Source organism: Phoca vitulina, unplaced genomic scaffold (assembly GCF_004348235.1).
Source record: "Phoca vitulina isolate PV1807 unplaced genomic scaffold, GSC_HSeal_1.0 scaffold5, whole genome shotgun sequence".
Lineage (NCBI taxonomy): Eukaryota > Metazoa > Chordata > Mammalia > Carnivora > Phocidae > Phoca > Phoca vitulina.
Window position 1 is genome coordinate 8937517 of NW_022589708.1, and position 18194 is coordinate 8955710.

At 39.9% G+C, this 18194-nt stretch overlaps 1 protein-coding gene across 5 annotated transcripts in view; it reads right to left on the reverse strand.

Moving 5' to 3' along the window:
• The window catches only part of LOC116631491 (basic immunoglobulin-like variable motif-containing protein), a 78148-nt gene that overhangs the window by 39818 nt on the left and 20136 nt on the right, over nucleotides 1–18194 (reverse strand). For all 5 annotated transcript variants that reach the window (XR_004299191.1, XM_032402657.1, XM_032402656.1 and 2 more), the window contains 5 exons: nucleotides 17807–17902; nucleotides 17074–17178; nucleotides 16760–16854; nucleotides 2513–2645; nucleotides 1129–1215 (listed from right to left, as the gene is read on the reverse strand). Coding sequence is in view for 4 of the 5 variants with exons in the window: in XM_032402657.1 (XP_032258548.1) it covers nucleotides 1129–1215; nucleotides 2513–2645; nucleotides 16760–16854; nucleotides 17074–17178; nucleotides 17807–17902 (516 nt within the window). In the remaining variant the exon portion in view is untranslated. The remainder of the gene's footprint in view (nucleotides 1–1128; nucleotides 1216–2512; nucleotides 2646–16759; nucleotides 16855–17073; nucleotides 17179–17806; nucleotides 17903–18194) is intronic.

The window sequence follows — 18194 nt, forward strand, 5'->3', positions numbered from 1 at the left end:
GCATCATACCTCAATAAAGCTGGGAAAATAAAAAAATTTAAGTAAAAAAAGGAACAACAATATCAAATATTGGTGAAGATATGAAGAACAACTGGACTCTCCATACAATGCTGGTGGGAGTGTAAAATGGTACAACCCCACAGGAGAACGTTCTCCCAGTTTCTTAAATACACATCCATCCTATGATCAGCAATTCCACTCCTAGGTATTTACCCAAGAGAAACAAAACATATAAACATGTCCTCAAAAAACTTGCACAAGAAAATGTGGCATATCCATACAGCAGAAAATTATTTGGCCATATAAAGGAATGTAATTTGGTCCATGCTACAACACAGGTGAACGTTGAAAACATTATTCTAAGTGAAAAAAGAAAACAGACACAAAACGCCACAAGTTTTATGATTCCATTTATATGAAATGTCCATATTAGGCAAATGCACAGACAAAGAAAGTAGATCAGGGGCTGGGGGGAGGGGGCTTGGGAGTGACTGCTAATTGGTATGAGGTTTCTTTTGGGGGTGAAGAAAATGTCCTGGAATTAGGTCATGAGGACTGATGTTCAACTCTAAATACACTAAAATCCACTGAGCATTTTTTACATTTTTAAAGGGTGTACTTTATGGTATGTGAATTTTATTTCAATGAAGCCGTTACTCAAAATTTTTTTAAAGACATGTACATTAATGTTCCCAACAGCTTTACCCACAATAGACCACACTCAAAACAATCCAAATGGTCATCAACAGGAAAACATAACAAATTGTAGTATACTTACAGCACCTAATACCACTCGGCAATAAAAAAAGAAGCATGACATGCATGACAAAGTGGATGAATCTCACAAGGCCAGACAAGAAAGAATATTGTATGACTTCACTGACATGACTTTCAAGGACATGCAAAGCAATTCCACAGTGATAGAACAGAGACTGTCTCTGGGGACTGACAGGAAACGAGAATGAGGGTACTTTCAATGCAATGAAAATCTTCCATATCTTGATTGGGGTGGTGATTACACAGGTGTATTCAGTTTCCAAAATCCACCTAATTATACAATTAAGATCTGTGCATTTCACTATGTGTAAATCTTACCTAAATTAAAGAGAAAAGGGGAAATTAACATACTTTTTACAGTGAATAGCAGGATGTTTTCTACTTGATTCTCCAATTAAGATCCAATATTCTACTTCTTGTGGTGAGAGGGGGCCCCTGCTAAATATAAAATACATTCATAGTAAGCTTAATAAAGGCCATTCACTCCTTTGAAAATATTGCCTCAACTATGTTAATAAAAGATATACTAAAGTTTATTCAAATATGACATTCATTAATGCTAGAATAGATACTGGAGTATAGGCTTGAACAAATTTCTTAAGGCCATTAAAGAGAAAGCATAAATCACGCTTAGTTCTTAATCCCTATTATAAAATATAGGACTAAAAAAAAAATGAAATATACCACCTCTGTCAGCATCTAAAAAGAAGAAAAACATCCTAGCATGCTACCAGCATTCTCCAGCTAATCCTCTCCTTTCACTGTGCATTTAAAAAGTTTCAAAACGCATCCTAAAAATAAAACCCTAAAGTATACCGATGCCCTAATCCCACCTCTGGAAACTAATTCAAGTAAATCTTGAGTAGAGCGAGGGGAGGGATTTGCGCAGCTGTAAAGGCATCTCAGGCTATTGTTAGGTACGGGCGGAGGTAGAGAACTCTCCCCTAATGGGTACAAAGTAGGAGGACCTACTGCTTCACATTTTATATTGGATAGATGTCTGGAGTAAGGTGAAGTTGCAGAATGAAACCACAGAAGAAACAACATACCTCACCTCCAGAGCAAAGAATAAAACATTTCAGGATTTGGAGAGATCAAGTAGTTTCCCCCTTGCTCCTCATTCACAAAAATACAATGTCCAGCTTCCTGGTTCTCCCAGGTCTCAGGATCCTGTCCCAGGACCCCGCTACCCCACAGCACCTTGAGAGGGACTCACGCTGTATGGCCTCCAGCCTCAAAGAACCCATCCCACCCCCAGATGCCTGAGCCATGCTCTCCCTGCCTGACCCTCAGGTTTTACTGAAGGAGCAATTGCTACCCCTTCCTTCTCCTCAAGTACCAAGGCCACTCACCCGGGACAAAGGGGGAACACTGATAAATTCCACATTTTTCACCATGAGAAAAGAAGATGCTGTTTAATGTACTCAGTTGGGACAATTTTTTTGTATTAGACTCCATAATTCATTTTTCCATGTGGGACAGTGGATGAAAACACCATGACATAAGATGGGACGTCCTATGCAACCATTTTATAATAAACGTAAGAGTGATTTTTCGAATGTGTTTCCCTTCATGAGTCTGAACAACAGTATCTAAGTGGATAATGTAAAAGCACAACTAACCAAATGCAATTCTGCAAAAGAATTAGCTAAAATATTAAAGAATAGTCTAACTTGAAAAAAAATAACACACATTTTCTTGGTGAATTATCCACATAAAATATGTAAATGCTTACCTGAATGCTTTATTAGCTTTAACAGGGGTTGCTTCAAAGCCAATTGGACAAAAATAATGATTTTGGCAATGATAGATATAAGCCAGCGATTCATCTTTCAATCCATGAGTTAACTTCGACAAGGCCCCTGAAGCTACATAAAAGAAAAGCAAACAAACTGAGGGACCATAAAGCACTGTAGATGCTTTACACAAACAACTAGTTAAGGACTGAAAGACATTACTTGGAACGCACCGACACTGCTGAGGAAAAGTGAGAAACTACTGACAGATACAAAAACTATTAATACATTTACTTTCAGTTTTACCCTTTCGACTGAAATTCAGATAAACTGAACCACAAACTAAAGACCTGAACGGTGCCCTTGCTTATCAAAACCTTCTAGGGGCACCTGGGTGGCTCAGTCGTTAAGCGTCTGCCTTCAGCTCAGGTCATGATCCCAGGGTCCTGGGATGGAGCCCGGCATCGGGCTCCCCGCTCTGCGGGAAGCCTGCTTCTCCCTCTCCCACTCCCCCTGCTTGTGTTCCCTCTCTCGCTGTTTCTCTCTCTGTCAAATAAATAAATAAAATCTTAAAAAAAAAAAAACCTTCTAATAGCACATCCTCATCTACAAAATTTAATTACCACATAAAACCCAATACCTCGTGTAAACAACAATGGTTTCGACTTTCCTAGTTGTGCACATCTGTCACTGGAAATTTCTCAACAGACATGCCCATTAGAAGCATTTTTGTTTACAGACTATATAGACTACTGTACTAATATGACTTTGTAAAAGATACACAAAAGGTAAGAATTTTTTAATTAAATTAAAATACTGGCATTCTAGTATGTTCTTCGCATTCCACGGCGGTCATCTTGCACAGCTCCGGTGATATGTACACTGATGCTGATGGGTAAATGTAAACTCCAGATAAGACACAAACCTCCAAAATGCAAACTTTTCCCCACAACATACACTTTAGTCTTTCTACAAAAGCTACCCAGACTAGAGGGACAGCTTTCATAAGCCAAGTGATGAGATAAGAACATCTCTCAGACAGGCTGGTCATACCACAGAATCCTCTTATAACCATTCTTCCTTTTATATTTCCCACAGCTCTATTAGTTGTGAAGTCATTTCAGAAGTCTTACCATAAGCAGTAAGTTTTTACCAGCACTCAATACTTAAAGCCATTAACTGAGGTTTCATTAACTTGCATCTCCTGGAAGAAACTAAATTATTAATGAACAAATAGCCCGTTAAAACTGGAAATCCTAAAAATAGGTGAAGTCGATGAAAGGTGGCAATTTATGGTTTCCCTGATTGACTTTCTGGCCACTGACAGAGCTGAAGACCTCTAAGAACAGCAGGTCAAAGCTAACGCAGCAGGACGCCACTGCACCCCTGTAGACACAATTTGTGAGCTGCACGGGGACAATAACATTTCTAGCTTCAGTCCGTTCTCCAAGGCTTCATCTAGGTCTTTCCCAAAGATTTCTACTTTATGGCCTACCACCAGGGCATATCTGCATGGCACGGTGAACTTTTCCACTAAAATTTCTATTTCAAAATGACAAGTGATAAATCTTTCTGCAGCTTTTTTTTTTTTTTTTTAAAGATTTTATTTATTTATTTGACAGAGAGAGCGAGAGAGCACAAGCAGGGAGAACCGTAGAGGGAGAGGGAGAAGCAGGCTCCCCGCCAAGCAGGGAGACCAATGTGGGGCTCGATCACAGGATCCTGAGATCATGACCTGAGCCGAAGACAGATGCTTAACCATCTGAGCCACCCAGGCGCCCCCTTTCTGCAGCTTTTGGTTGACTTCCCTTGGCAATTTAAAAACTAACATCCAGGGAACCTGGGTGGCTCAGTCGATTGGGTGTCTGCCTTCAGCTTGGGTTGTGATTCCGGGGTCCTGGGATCAAGTCCCGCATCGGGCTTCCTGCTCTGCGGGGAGCCTGCTTCTCCCTCTGCCTCTTCCCCTCTCTCTCTCTTTCTGTCTCTCATGAATAAATAAAGAAAATCTTAAAAAAAAACAAACTAACATCAAGGGCAGTTCTAATGAATGCTCAACAGAACTAAAATTCAGAAGAGGGTCTTATGTCATTACCATAGTTGAACGTCATTATAGATAGGTTCCAGGATCGTGAGCAAATGTAAATGTATGCATTTGGACTCCTAACAAATTCAATAATTACAAAAGATGGTTATACACATAACTGGTTTAGAAAAAACTCTTAAAATCTTTTTTAAAATTGTGAAAATGTCAAATAGAAAGTTTTCCCAAATAACTAAAACCTTTAAAAATAACTAAAACTTATAATAAAAGGGATTTTTATTATAGCTTTTTAATGGATATCTTTAAGTATTTCACATTTTCCTTCTTTAAAGTCAAATGTAATGCAAAACACCTGACTTCGTTAGTGTGACTGTGAAGAATGATGACTCTAATGTCCTGGACTATATTCAAGATTTCAGGAGCAAATGTGATAGGTAAGAAAATTTGCTCTCATTATCCTCATTATCCTTCCCATCTTTTCGTCTGCTGCAAACACTCTTTTTTTTTTTTTTTTCTTTTAAAGAGTACAGGTGCTGCAAACAGTCTTTGACCATGTCCTTTTTTCTGGAAGACATGAGGTGGGGGGGGGGGTTTTATAGAGTAACAATTATGGGCTTAGTGCTAGTCAGGGATGTTCCTGCTCCTTATTTCAAGGTTCTGGTTGATTCAGATTAGGGATTAGCAAACCTTTTCTTCAAGGGCCAGAGAGTAAATATTTGAGGTTTGTGGGTCATGAGCACTCCTCACACTCGTCACCTCTGCCTTTGTAGCATGAAGCAGCCATAGGCAAAGTGTAAGCAAATGGTTATGGCTGTGTTCCAATCAAACTTTGTTTACAAAAAGGACTGTAATTTGATGACCTCTAATTTAATAATAATTTTCAAACTTTTTTGGACATGGAACCCTTCTTTTTAAAAAAAAAAAGATTTTATTTATTTATTTGACAGAGAGAGACACAGTGAGAGAAGGAACACAAGCAGGGGGAGTGGGAGAGGGAGAAGCAGGCTCCCTGCCGAGCAGGGAGCCCGATGCAGGGCTCAATCCCAGGACCCTGGGATCATGACCTGAGCCGAAGGCAGACACTTAACGACTGAGCCCCCCAGGCGCCCCCATGGAACCCTTCTGTAAGGAAAGTTGACATGGCAGGCTAGTGCATTTAAAGGCTAAAAGCAGAGTTGCCGTGGCCAAAAAGGAGGTAGGGAATCTGGATGCCCAGTCCTCTCCCCTCTCAGCACCAAAGTACTGCCAAAGAATTCCCATGGCTCAACTGAGCGCAATTTGAAAATCACTGAATTTCCTATCAATGGAAGACCCAGCTCTTGATAAAAAGACTACAGCAACAGTTCTCAAGCTCGACACACAGGGCTTGTTAAACAACTGATTGCTGGTACCCACCCCCAGAGTGTGTGACCCAGTAGGTCTGGAGTGGGGACCAAGAACTTGCATGTCTAACAAGTTAGCAGGTGATGCTGCTATTGGTCCCAGGATCACATTCTGAGACTTGGTCTAGAGTTAATGGAAAATTCCATTTAACTCAATACAGTAAACAATTTGTGAGCACCTACTAACTATACCAGGAACTGCAGGAAAACAAGAGGCAAGTAATGCATAGTACCTCGACCTGCCCTCCTAGGGAAGATAAAACAAGTATTATTACATTGTTTACTATAGAGTGGAATAAGACAGTGCCACAGAAAAGGGATATAATTCAAAGGAGGAAGAGCACATCAGGTTTGAAGAATCAAGAAGGGTGCCATTCAAGACAGAACTTAACGAAGTGGTAGGATTTCAACAATCCAGACAGAGGAAAGGCCAGGAGGAGAAAACAAAATCATTGCAGGGGAGGGATGTAATCAGGGAACAGCAGGTGGTCTAGTTTAGAATACAAGGTATGACAGCATAGCTAATCCTACCGTAGGGCACCCCCAGAATCTCAGGACAAGGTCAGAAAAAGATCACCCTCTGGAATAAAAGACAGTAAATACAATATTTAATACATTAAGGTGGTCATCCAAGGAAGTACTTCCAGGCAGGAGAAGACACAAAAATGTGTTACTGATAGAAATGAAATTCAGCACGATGTTCAGCCTAAACCAGAGTATTTCTAAAAAATCCAAAACCTACATGACAAAGCAACCACTTCCAACTCCAGGGCCTGATCTGTATGGCGCACAAGAAGGAGAAAAGAACTACTAGAACCAGCTGGACTGCTATACAGTGAGGAAGAACATACTTCCCGAGCAGCCAACGAGAGAATTCTGGTCCCTTTGGTTATATATTTCTCACTCTAAGTTAATATATAAACTTTCTGGTATTCTCTGAGTCTGTTTAGTGCAAGTTTGTTCTATAGAGCCTGATCATCTATAGGAAAACTATAGAGAACTCTGGAAGAATTCATCACAATTATTTTATACCTTCAAAGACAAGAACCAGATTCTTTAATCCAGAAACATAACATTATCCTGCAAGGTTCTTCCTCCCTTGACATCTTTTAAATGCAGCTGGTCCGTGGAGGACAGCAGTGGAAGGCCAGTCTGCATTGGCTTTGAACGATGCTAAGGATTTTATGCTTTAAACAAGCACTGGAGCGCTCCTAAAGTAGATGGATCTATTAGCACCGCACACTGAAAAGTGCTGTGGTGTCTAATAAGAATTGGGAGAAACCAGCGGATGAGGAAAACAGAATATTAATGCCTAGTCCACCTGAGACGTGCTAAGGCACAGTGGTAAGCTCCTAACAGTGGCCACAGTGAGAGTATATGAGTCACATCGGGAAAGGGTAGAGGTAGCTGTTCTCGGTCAAGCAAAACTAAGAAGTTATAATACATACCAGAATAAAAATGAAATACATGAACATTAGTATAATTGTTAAGCTAGCTGATTAAAAAAAAATTAATCTAGGGGCACCAGAATCACTCAGTCAGTTAAGCATCTGCCTTTGGCTTAGGTCAGGATCCCAGGGTTCTGGGATTGAGCCCCGTGTCTGGTTCCCTGGAGAGTCTGCTTGTCCCTCTCCCTTTGCCCCTCCCCCGCCCCCACTGGTGAACTCTCTCTCTCAGAGAAATAAATAAAATCTTTAAAAAAAATTAAAAAAATAGACTTTCCTGGCACAAATGTTGGTGGCTAAGTGAACCAACAGTTTTTTGTGTTTTTTTTTAAGATTTCATTTATCTATTTGACAGAGAGAGACACAGCGAGAGAGGGAACACCGCAGGGGGAGTGGGAGAGGGAGAAGCAGACTCCCCGCCTAGCAGGGAGCCCGACGCGGGGCTCGATCCCAGGACCCCGGGATCATGACCTGAGCCGAAGGCAGACGCTTAACGACTGAGCCACCCAGGTGCCCCTGAACCAACAGTTTTAAGTTACCTGAATAATAATAATAGCAATAATTATATTATGTTATGTTATATTATATTATATTTTATTAAGTGAACCAATAGTTTGAACTAGTTGTTGACCACTTACCACACAAACTTTCATTATGAGTAATTACAACTCTGAATAAAATACTTCTACTCATATTAACAGTTAATCTGTTAATTTCACCAAAACCCCTGCATTTTGCTTTTATTCCTGGGTGAGCTCGGTTTCCATTTACTGAGGGCCCCCTGGAAATGAGCATGTCAGCAAGCACTGGGGAGTTCCAAAGTCGAAGAAGCCTAGTACCCAGGAAAACAGGCCTAATAATTCTTTAAAAATAATTGAAACAAAAAGAATATGCATCTCAAAGTGTTTTCCAAGTGAACAGCAACAAGGGACAATGGTTTTCACTACCGAACGTCCCAGAAACAAATGAGAAAAGCCTATTTCTCAACTCTTTCTTCCACAGAAGGAGAAGAGAAAGGTCTTTTGCTTGACACTATACCACCCCTCCCTCTGAACACGGTCAGAAGTCCGAGGGCAGCCCCTGCAAGGTCATGGGTCGCCATATACGGACTCAGGGCTATTGAAAGATGTCCCTATGGTCAAGGAGCTGGGCGGACACACTGAAAAGATGAAACATAAGGCTGCAGAGGCCAAATGCCAAACAACAGATGCAAATGATCAGTCTTGTAGGAAGAGGAAGTGGCACGGGAAGCGGCAGGGGGAGCTTCAGTGATAGAGCAGGGTTTACACAGGACAACTGATTACTGAGGAGGAAGACAAGAAAATGCCAACGTGGGAAGCAGATCAATCATCCTTCAGGAAATACGCACAGAAAAAGACAAAGTCAGGAGTCAAGTATTGTAACAGGGAAAATGAAAACAGAAAGAAAACTGGGAAAATATATTATTAAAATCCATTTGAAGAAATGGCGGCAACCCCGCCCCCTGCCAAGGAAAGGGGGTTGGGGCAGGGGAACAGGTGAATGAGTAGTTTATTCCATTCCTCAGTGAAAAAGACCTGGCGGATATTGGAGGAAATGTGAACATATGGATAAAAAAGTCCATAGGGCCTAGGGCCACACAGCCTAGATTATTAGGGACACTGGTGAATCTACACATCAAATCATTAAGTTAAAAAAGTCATGAAGGTGGGGCGCCCAGGTGGCTCTGTCGTTACGTGTCTGCCTTCGGCTCAGGTCATGATCCCAGGGTCCTGGGATCTTCTCCTAGGATCTCCTGGGATCTTCTCCCTCCCCCACTCCCCCTGCTTGTGTTCCCTTTCTCACTGTGTCTCCCTCTGTCAAATAAATATATAAAATCTTAAAAAAAGTAATGAAGGACTACTAGGCTATTAGGAAATAAAAAAAATACAAACCCTGAAAAGATCTGCAAATGAGAGAGTTTCTAATAAAAGTAGGGAATAAAATCTTAAAAGTTGGACGGGACATTTGGACAAAACGAATTTAAAATTCCAGAACAGCAGTTCCTAAATCAACTGTCTCCAGGGCCCTATTAGTATTTTCCCACATTCCATTAATAAGTAACTACATTCTCTTACTTTGGGAATTCGTTTAAATTTACATAACTGATGCTTCTGCTATGACAGATTTTCTTTGATACCATATTCTTTCTGATATCATATTTCCTTTCATATTATAATTTCAGGGTCTTGGTGATTCCCCTGATTTCCTTTGATTTTAGTGACCCTTCTCTGCATAGGTCCTGCCCCTCTATCCAGATGCTGTTGATAGTAATACAACAAAAATCCATGAACTTCTCTGATGAAGTCCTCTTCAGACTGGTAAGCAATAGGACAAGCAAGTAACGGACTCATGAGTCTCAGGCTCGTGTCTCCAGGGCCCCACTCACAACGCAATCTTGGGACAGCAGCCCAAGAACTGTATCACAGTACTTTTCCACGTCTCGGACACATACGTGTGACATTCTCTCCATCGATTATTGCATTATTTATAGAAAAGGTCTGCCAATCGCTGCTGTAGGTTAATGATTCTCAGCGTGGACACATCCAAGTGGTTACACAAGACCCCTTGGGGCACAGACACAAAATATTAGAATATTTACTTTTCTTTATTGTCACACTAAAAAAACAATTAAGTTTTACTAATATTTATTCTATGGATTGAGCATGCATGTCACGAAAGGTCACATGTCACACACGCGCAGTCGTCAGAGAAGGGTGGGAGTCCCGCGGGGCGGGGGGGGGGGGGGGGGGGGCCCGGGGGGGGGGGGGGGGTGGGCATGCGCTTGCTTCCGGCGAGCGTCCATCTTCAGTGTAAATTTTATAAGACCTTTAATGAAGAGAATCATTATTATACTTTGTAACAACTGGAGAACCGTTAAATCTTTGGGGCCAGAAAAACATTCTACTTATCTTGTGAAAATGTTATGATAAAATCAAGGTCTGGGGCGCCTGGGTGGCTCAGTCGGCTAGGCACCTGACTTCAGCTCAGGTCATGATCTCAGGGTCCTGCAATCAAGCTGCGCATTGGGCTCCCCACTCAGTAGGGAGTCTGCTGGTCCCTCTCCATCTCCTTCTGCCCCTCCCCCTGCTCATGCTATTCCTCTGTCTCTCAAATAAATAAATAAAATCTTTAAAAAATAAATAAAAATAAAATAAAGGTCTTCTAAAAATTATCCATTTTCTTTCATTAAAATGTCCCAAACCCACTGACTAAATAATGACATTCCAGTAACACTGATACCAATAACAGTCATCCTGGCAGATACTTTTTTAATAAGAAAAATATGTGAGACACCTGGGTGGCTCAGTCGGTTGAGCATCTGCCTTCGGCTCAGGTCATGATCTTGGGGTCCTGGGATCGAGCCCCGTCAGGCTCCCTGCTTCTCGCCCTCTCTCATTATCTCTGTTGCTATCTCTGTCTCTCTCTCTAATAAATAAATAAATAAAATCTTAAAAAAAAAATCTGAAATCAAACAAAACCCTTGTGCTAAGGAGACATGGAGCATTTTGGGGAAAAAAATGTTTAGTAATGTTTCTATCAGTATATAATTTTGTTGCTGAAAATGATGTACATTAATTATCAAAAATATTAACCATATAATAGCTCTAAAATGTACTAGGAGCATTAAAAGAACACAACACTGGGACCCACAGAACAACAAGTGGTTAGGTTTGAAATCTGAAATCAGGCAGACTAGGTCTGACGCCTGAATCTACCACTCACTAGAGGTGCAACCCTGTTCAGCTTACTGAACTCTCCACGTCTGTTTCCTCACCAGGGAAGGGGGAATGATACATCTGTAGAGGACTGCTACAGAATTAGAGCAAGGACGTCTGCACAGTGCCTAGCACACTATACACCTGCTAAGAGATGGTTTTACTACTATAAGATGAATTTTTTAAAACTGAGAAGTAGGAATGTATAGTAAAATGTATGAAAATGCCCTTACATTTAAATGAAATTACCTGGGGCACCTGGGTGGCTCAGTCAGTTAAGCCTCCAACTCTGTTTCAGCTCAGGTCACAATCTCAGGGTCCTCGAAATCAAGCTCAGCAGCTGGCTCCATGCTCAGAAGGAGTCTGCTAGACCCTCCTCCCCTGCTACGCCCCCCACTCACAACTCACGCACTCTCTCTCTCTCGAATAAATAAATAAATAATCTTTAAAAAAAAAATGGGGGCACCTGGATGGCTCAGATGGTTAAATGTCTGCCTTCAGCTCAGGTCATGATCCCAGGGTCCTGGGATCGAGCCCCGCATCAGGCTCCCTGCTCGTCGGGAAGCCTGCTTCTCCCTCTCCCTCTCCCACTCCCCCTGCTTGTGTTCCCTCTCTCGCTGTGTCTCTCTCTGTCAAATAAATAAATAAAATCTTTAAAATAAAATAAAATAATTAAAAAAATGAAATTACCCTCAAAAGTTAATATCATATGAACAAGATGACAGTGGTCAATATGATATATTAATATGATCATGGTAATGATGAGTATCTTGTTTTACAGACTGGTATCATAAACTAGCATCACCATAAACTAAAATACAGACCTGGCTAGGATAAAAATCTAGAACCAACATAATTAATATTATTTTCCTTTAATTTGAAGAAATAAAGTATAAGATGTCTCTTTCCTAGAACAAAACATATATACATTCTTAGGAAATGTGTCATGGGGCTAACAGGCAGAAATTATTAAATATTAGTAAAAAGTACATTAAGGAATCACCAGGGTTACCAAAGATGCTCTTTATTTGTCAATGCTGATTAAAAACAAAAAAACAAAAAAAAAAAAAAAAACAGACCAAAGACCTTAAAACCCCAAAACTGTATAAAACATTCAGTATTAAAGCAGGAATAATTAATATACCAAATGAAAGTCAAGCCACTAATCTGAATGATACAGTTTACGGAAAACTCTATATATATCCATAACTGGTACTGATATGGAAAACAAAGGCAAAAGAAATGTAGCTTAAACTAAAATCTCCTTACAGCTTGCAGCCCATTGATAGACACCTGAAACATGCAGAACGTGACCTTCCTCAAGGAACCCGTGGCCACCTTAGTGCCTTCAAGTTTAAAAGGAACCTTATCTTGGCAGCATCTGGCCCTCACGGTCCTGAAAGCCTTGCTTCCAGATTCCTTGGAGATTGGCGCTATCCCTAACCCCCATTAATTAAAAAGTATACAATCAGTCACTCCTCACAATCCCAATATAGCTCTCTCTGCCCACAGGTCCCATCCCATGAATAGGGAAGGCGTGAAGGTCTAGGCAGGAGAGACAGGAGGCCCCTGACTAGGCTCCGGAACTATTGCTGGCAGGAGATGCTGAGACAGAGAAGAACAAGAGATAAGGGAACAAACCAAGGTTGCAGAAGAATCTCAAGGCCGCAAGCTTTCCAGTCAGTTCTCAATAGAAGACTGCCAGTAAAAGCCCATGGTGACAACCCATTCAGGACCCCTCTCACTCTGGAGAGTTTTTTTCTTTCCTTTCTGCTCTCACCTTCACTTAATAAACTTTCACTTGACTTCACCCTTTTGTGTCGCAAGATTCATTCTTCGACTCCGTGAGACAAGAACCCTGCGATCCTGCAACGGTACCACTGCTAATTAAATCGTGCTTGGTTTAGTTCCTATATGCGTATCTACAAATAAATCTGTTTTAAAGAGATAGACGTTGATCGTAATACATAAGTTTAATCACAGAAAGATTCATAGCATTTACAGTATATTGTTGTCTAAAGAATTCTGAGTTTAGGATTGTTCCATTCAACAGAACATAAATGTGAAAATAAACACAAATACATAAACATAAAGTTTTTAAACTGATCCGTCAGTTTTTCTTCCTGGGGATACAGAGACCCTAAATAGCCCTGCCAATGACATAACAAACATACTGGATAAAATATTAAAAAGATCTGTTAAAATACATAGCTGAAGAATTTCCAGAGACTAAAAAATAAATAAAAGTAGAGGTCCTATGAAGGCCTTTGTCCTGAGGGTTTCTGCTAAACCCCATAAAAGGTAAAGTTCTACTCTGATGGCTGCAGGAGGTCTGCAGGAAATAAGGCTGGGGGGGGGGGGGGGGGGGGGGCAGAATGGAGCGGGAAGGAAACCAAAATATGCCTGTCACCCAAAATATGCCTCTCTGACATAAAAATTATTTTGAGCTGAAGGCAATTAAGAAGCTGCAAATGCAGGAAAAGCTCTCTCAACCCTCCCCCTCCCTACCTAAAGGCAGGATGTAAATTCTCCTTTTACCGGAGACAGACTCTTAGCCCAGAGATGGCACCAGAGGAATCTGCAAACAAACCTTACTCCGTTAGTTCCCTCCCACATAAGTAACCTTCCCTGGGATGCCCTGGGCTCCCCAAATAGCCTCCCTTTGTCCTGTCACTTCTCTACAAATGTATTGTTCTTTGTTGCAGATGCTAAGTAAGCCATTCTAAGCCACCAGGCTGAGTTACTTTTCACTGAGGTTTCTCCCACATGAAGTGCGCCGTACGTGTTAATAAACTTGCTCATCTGTCTTTTTGCTACATGTCCCAGCTGAAAACCTAAGATGGGTAGAGGTAAAGTTTTGCCTTCCCTTGCAAGAGGACAAGAGGAGAGAACCCATGCAAAGCTAGAACAACAGAGGCAGTAAAGAGGGGAACCAGAAATAAACTGACCACATGGAACAGAGACCAGAGAAATGTGCCGGTCTAAAGTTTGGATTGATGGTGCAGCCAAGATTCCCTCCAAGAATTCAAAATCATAAACCAGTTCAGAATGATGTCATCTGTATCATCAAAAAAAAAAAAATCTTCAATTAGAGAGTTTAAATAAAAATTGTCCCAGTTCTCCAGGAAATGGGCAAAACTAAATGCAAATCTTCTCTCAAGATTCTTAAATTCAAACCAAGCCCCAAACCCTGCCACAGAAGTAGATCCAACTAAACAGATTACAGTTTTAAAAAATTAAACACACAAACACAACATCTCAAGTGAAATCAAAAAAAAACAAGAGAAAGTAGAATCAGACAAATTTTAGATATTAGATCAAATACAGGGAAAAAAAGGTTTATTGTATTTGAAAAAAAATAATAAAGGGGGCTTGAAATTGTAAGAAACAAGAGACTTTAAAAAATAAAATGGGGAGGGGCGCCTGGGTGGCTCAGTCATTAAGCATCTGGATGGCCCATGTCATGATCCCAGGGTCCTGGGATCGAGCCCTGCATTGGGCTTCCTGCTCAGCGGGCAGCCTGCTTCTCCCTCCCCCATTCCCCCTGCTTGTATTCCTTCTCTCTCTGTCTCTCTCTCTCTGTCAAATAAATAAATAAAATCTTTTTTAAAAAAGATAAAAAAATAAAAAATAAAATAAAATAGGGAAGGTGAAATGTGTGAAGGTGGTTAAAGGCACAAACTTCCAGTTATAAAATAAGCCAGATATGGGGATATAATGTACAACATGGAGACTATAGTTAATAATGCTGTATTTTATAGTTGAAAGTTGTAAAGTAAGTAAAGCTTGACAGTCCTCATCACAAGAAAAAAAATTTGTAACTACGTGTGGTGACAGGTGTGAGCTACACCCCTTGTGGTGGTCATTTTGCAATGTATACAACAGCAAATCATTATTATGATATATAGCTGAAACTAATGTCATGTTATATGCCAACCATACCTCAAGTTTAAAAAAAAATTTTAAGATTTGAAAAAGAACTAGGTATTTTTGGAATGAAAAACATGACTGAATTTTTTTTTTTAACTGAAATTCAGTGGATAATTTTCTTTAAAAAAAAAAAAAAGCAAACTAAACACAGTGGAAGAGAAAATTAACAACCTGGAAAGTATATCCGTTGTTAGTTTTTAACTGTCTGACCAATTCCTGAGGAAGTGTGTTGAGTCTCACCAGGAACAGAAAAGAAAAAAAAAAAAACAACACACACCATTCATTTAAAGCTGTTTTTTTCCCACAGGGACAGGCTCTCTGCAAATGCACAGAATTCAGGGAGTAAGAATAAAAGCTAACATTTACTGAGTCCTTACTCTGAGTCAGACAAGGGGCTAGGTATATAACAAATTTGTCTCTTTTTATCTTCACAGTGACCCTATGGGATTGGTACAAATATGGAAAGACAAAGGTCTACACTGGACTCAGGAAGTGGTCCTAAATGCCTTGTTCAAGGTCACAGAACCAGTATGTATAGAAACCAACACATGTCAACTCCCAAGTGTGCCTGACTCATAACCAACTTGATATACACAGGTCAGCAGGCTATCTCCCACTCTCTGTTCAGTCCTTCACCTTGGTAAACCATGTACCCTCTTTAACCAGACCCGTTAGGTTCCTCGGAGCCCTCTTCTCTACTAGGCCTCCACCTCAGGCTTCTGTGTCCATCCTTGGTTAGTCCAGTTTTAGCAAGAATCCTGCCAAGCCAGTTTAAGGAGACTCTGTCACCCTTAGTACCTGATCAGTTTCCTCATGCCCCACTCTTGATGTCTAAGCCTGTAGCCTGCCATTGGCCTGCCTACCATAAGAATCCTCTCAGACCAGTTAGCAAGGATCCCCCTAACCCCCCCTTCATGCCCCCTTATAGTAACCTCCCATCCACTCACTTTGCTAATTGGCTATAAATCCCAGTAGTCTTTGTTGTACTCAGGGTTGAATCCCATCTCTGCTCCCATTATAATAATCCACTACAATAGTCTTGAATAAAGCCTCCATTACCATTTTAACAAGTGTCAAATAATTTTTTTCCTTAACTATATTATAATTTTCTAATTAGTAAAGTCAAAAGGCTATGATGAAATGTGAAAGATGGAAATTGTCAAATATAACAAGCATATAACTAAAACAGTCCTGAAGATCAATTCCATTACTCTCTGTTACAGCCAAGACTATTCTGTAATAGAACTCTGTCACTTTCAAAGACCATTGTCCTGTTGTTAGATGTTACTATGCAGACCTACCATCAGATATTCTAAAATCCTGGCATTCCTTTTTAGGAAGAGGAACTGCAAATTCCATGTTGCTTCCTGAAAGAATTTTACCAGCACACACACACACACACACACACACACACACACACACACACACACCATAGGCCCAAACAATACAAGCAATGCATTAAAGTAGTGTTTAGGACATACTTTAAAATTCTAAAAGTTCTACATGCAAAGATGAGAAGAGCTAAAAATATTCACCCATGTTATGAAAAGTACCTTACAGATTTCTATTAAGATTTCCCCCTTGGATAAAGACATATAAAAATAATAGACTGTGTTTAAGGTTTGCATAATGTCCCATGAACCAAATCAGCCAATCTTTGAGACAGATCCTAAGGCGTGTGTGTGTAAAAATCTTCTATGTGCTTACTTACCAGTTTCTCCAGCTGTTTTGTTCTTCCCATGAGGCTTATATAGAACATATGAGCATCCTTTTACGTGGAAGTGGTCATTAATTTGTCTAAACCATCTGAAAATGACAAGAAAGTTTGCTCATAGCAACAGTTCCATAGCACAGATGGCACTATTCCAATTCCAGCAAAATTCGGGCAGCACCCAAGTTTGGTGTATCTACCAAAGGCTGGGGCCCAGCAGCTGGAAACATGGTTTTACTATCAACACACATCTACAGCATTGTTATTTCGCAGAACTAGAAATAAGGTATTGTCTGTAAGCGAGGACTTCATACCTCATAAGTGTTGTATTTCCAGTGAAAGGACCGAACCTAATATCTTCAAATGGGGGTTGAAAGCCCAAAATATGTAAAGCTTCTTCTTGGGTAATAGGTGGAAGACTACAAAAGAAACATTACCTTTCATTTTACAATTCCAATCATATGCAAATATAACCTGCCTCAATGTTCATATGTCCGTCTGATTTGCAAACAATTTTAGTAATACAGTTGACCCTTGAACAACATGGGTTTAAACCGCACAGGTCCACTTATACACAGATAATTTTTTTTTATAAATACAATGCAGTACTTTAAATGCATTCTCTTCCTTGTGACACTCTTAACATTTTTTCTCTAGCTTACTTTATTGTAAGAATACAGTATATAATACATACAACTCACAAGGTATGTATTCATCTACTGTTTATGTTATTGGTAAGGCTTGTGGTCAACAGTAGGCCATGAGTCATTAAGTTTTTGGGGAGTCAAAAGTTATATGTGGATTTGAGACTGCCCTAACCCCTGTGTTTTTCAAGGGTCAACTATATTCTTAATAGTTATTTTGTCACAAATAATGCATGCTTATTATTTTTAGCTAAAGGCTTATAACAAAATGCAGCAATTTTTTTCTTGATGTATGAAAAACTTATTCTTAAAACTCTTCAATTACAGAAAAAGCGTATTGCTTTTTACTAAAAAACTTCTGAATTTGGAATTTAGGGATACCAATAAATTAATAAATACTTACTTTCCAGCTCCCATTGTGCTATATAAAAAATTCCAACACGAAATTAATGAGGAGATACCACAAGAAGTCTTATATTGTGGTCGGCTTATGCAGTACCTGAGAAAACAAAAGACTGTTTTCTTCACTTGAATGAATACAAAATGTGGATACAGAAATATAATATTCATGGCAACTAAATGTGTTAGCATAATGAAAACTCTACTCATATAAGCCAATGTAAAATCTTTACTCAAAATATTTTTATATTTATTAAGTATATCGTAAATGCATAACAATAAACCATCCAGTTTAATAAAGTTAGCTAAGTTTAACTAACCACTAGTTAAAGTAGATGTTATCTAAACCAATGGAAAAGAAATAATAATATATAAATGTAGGCACCAACTAC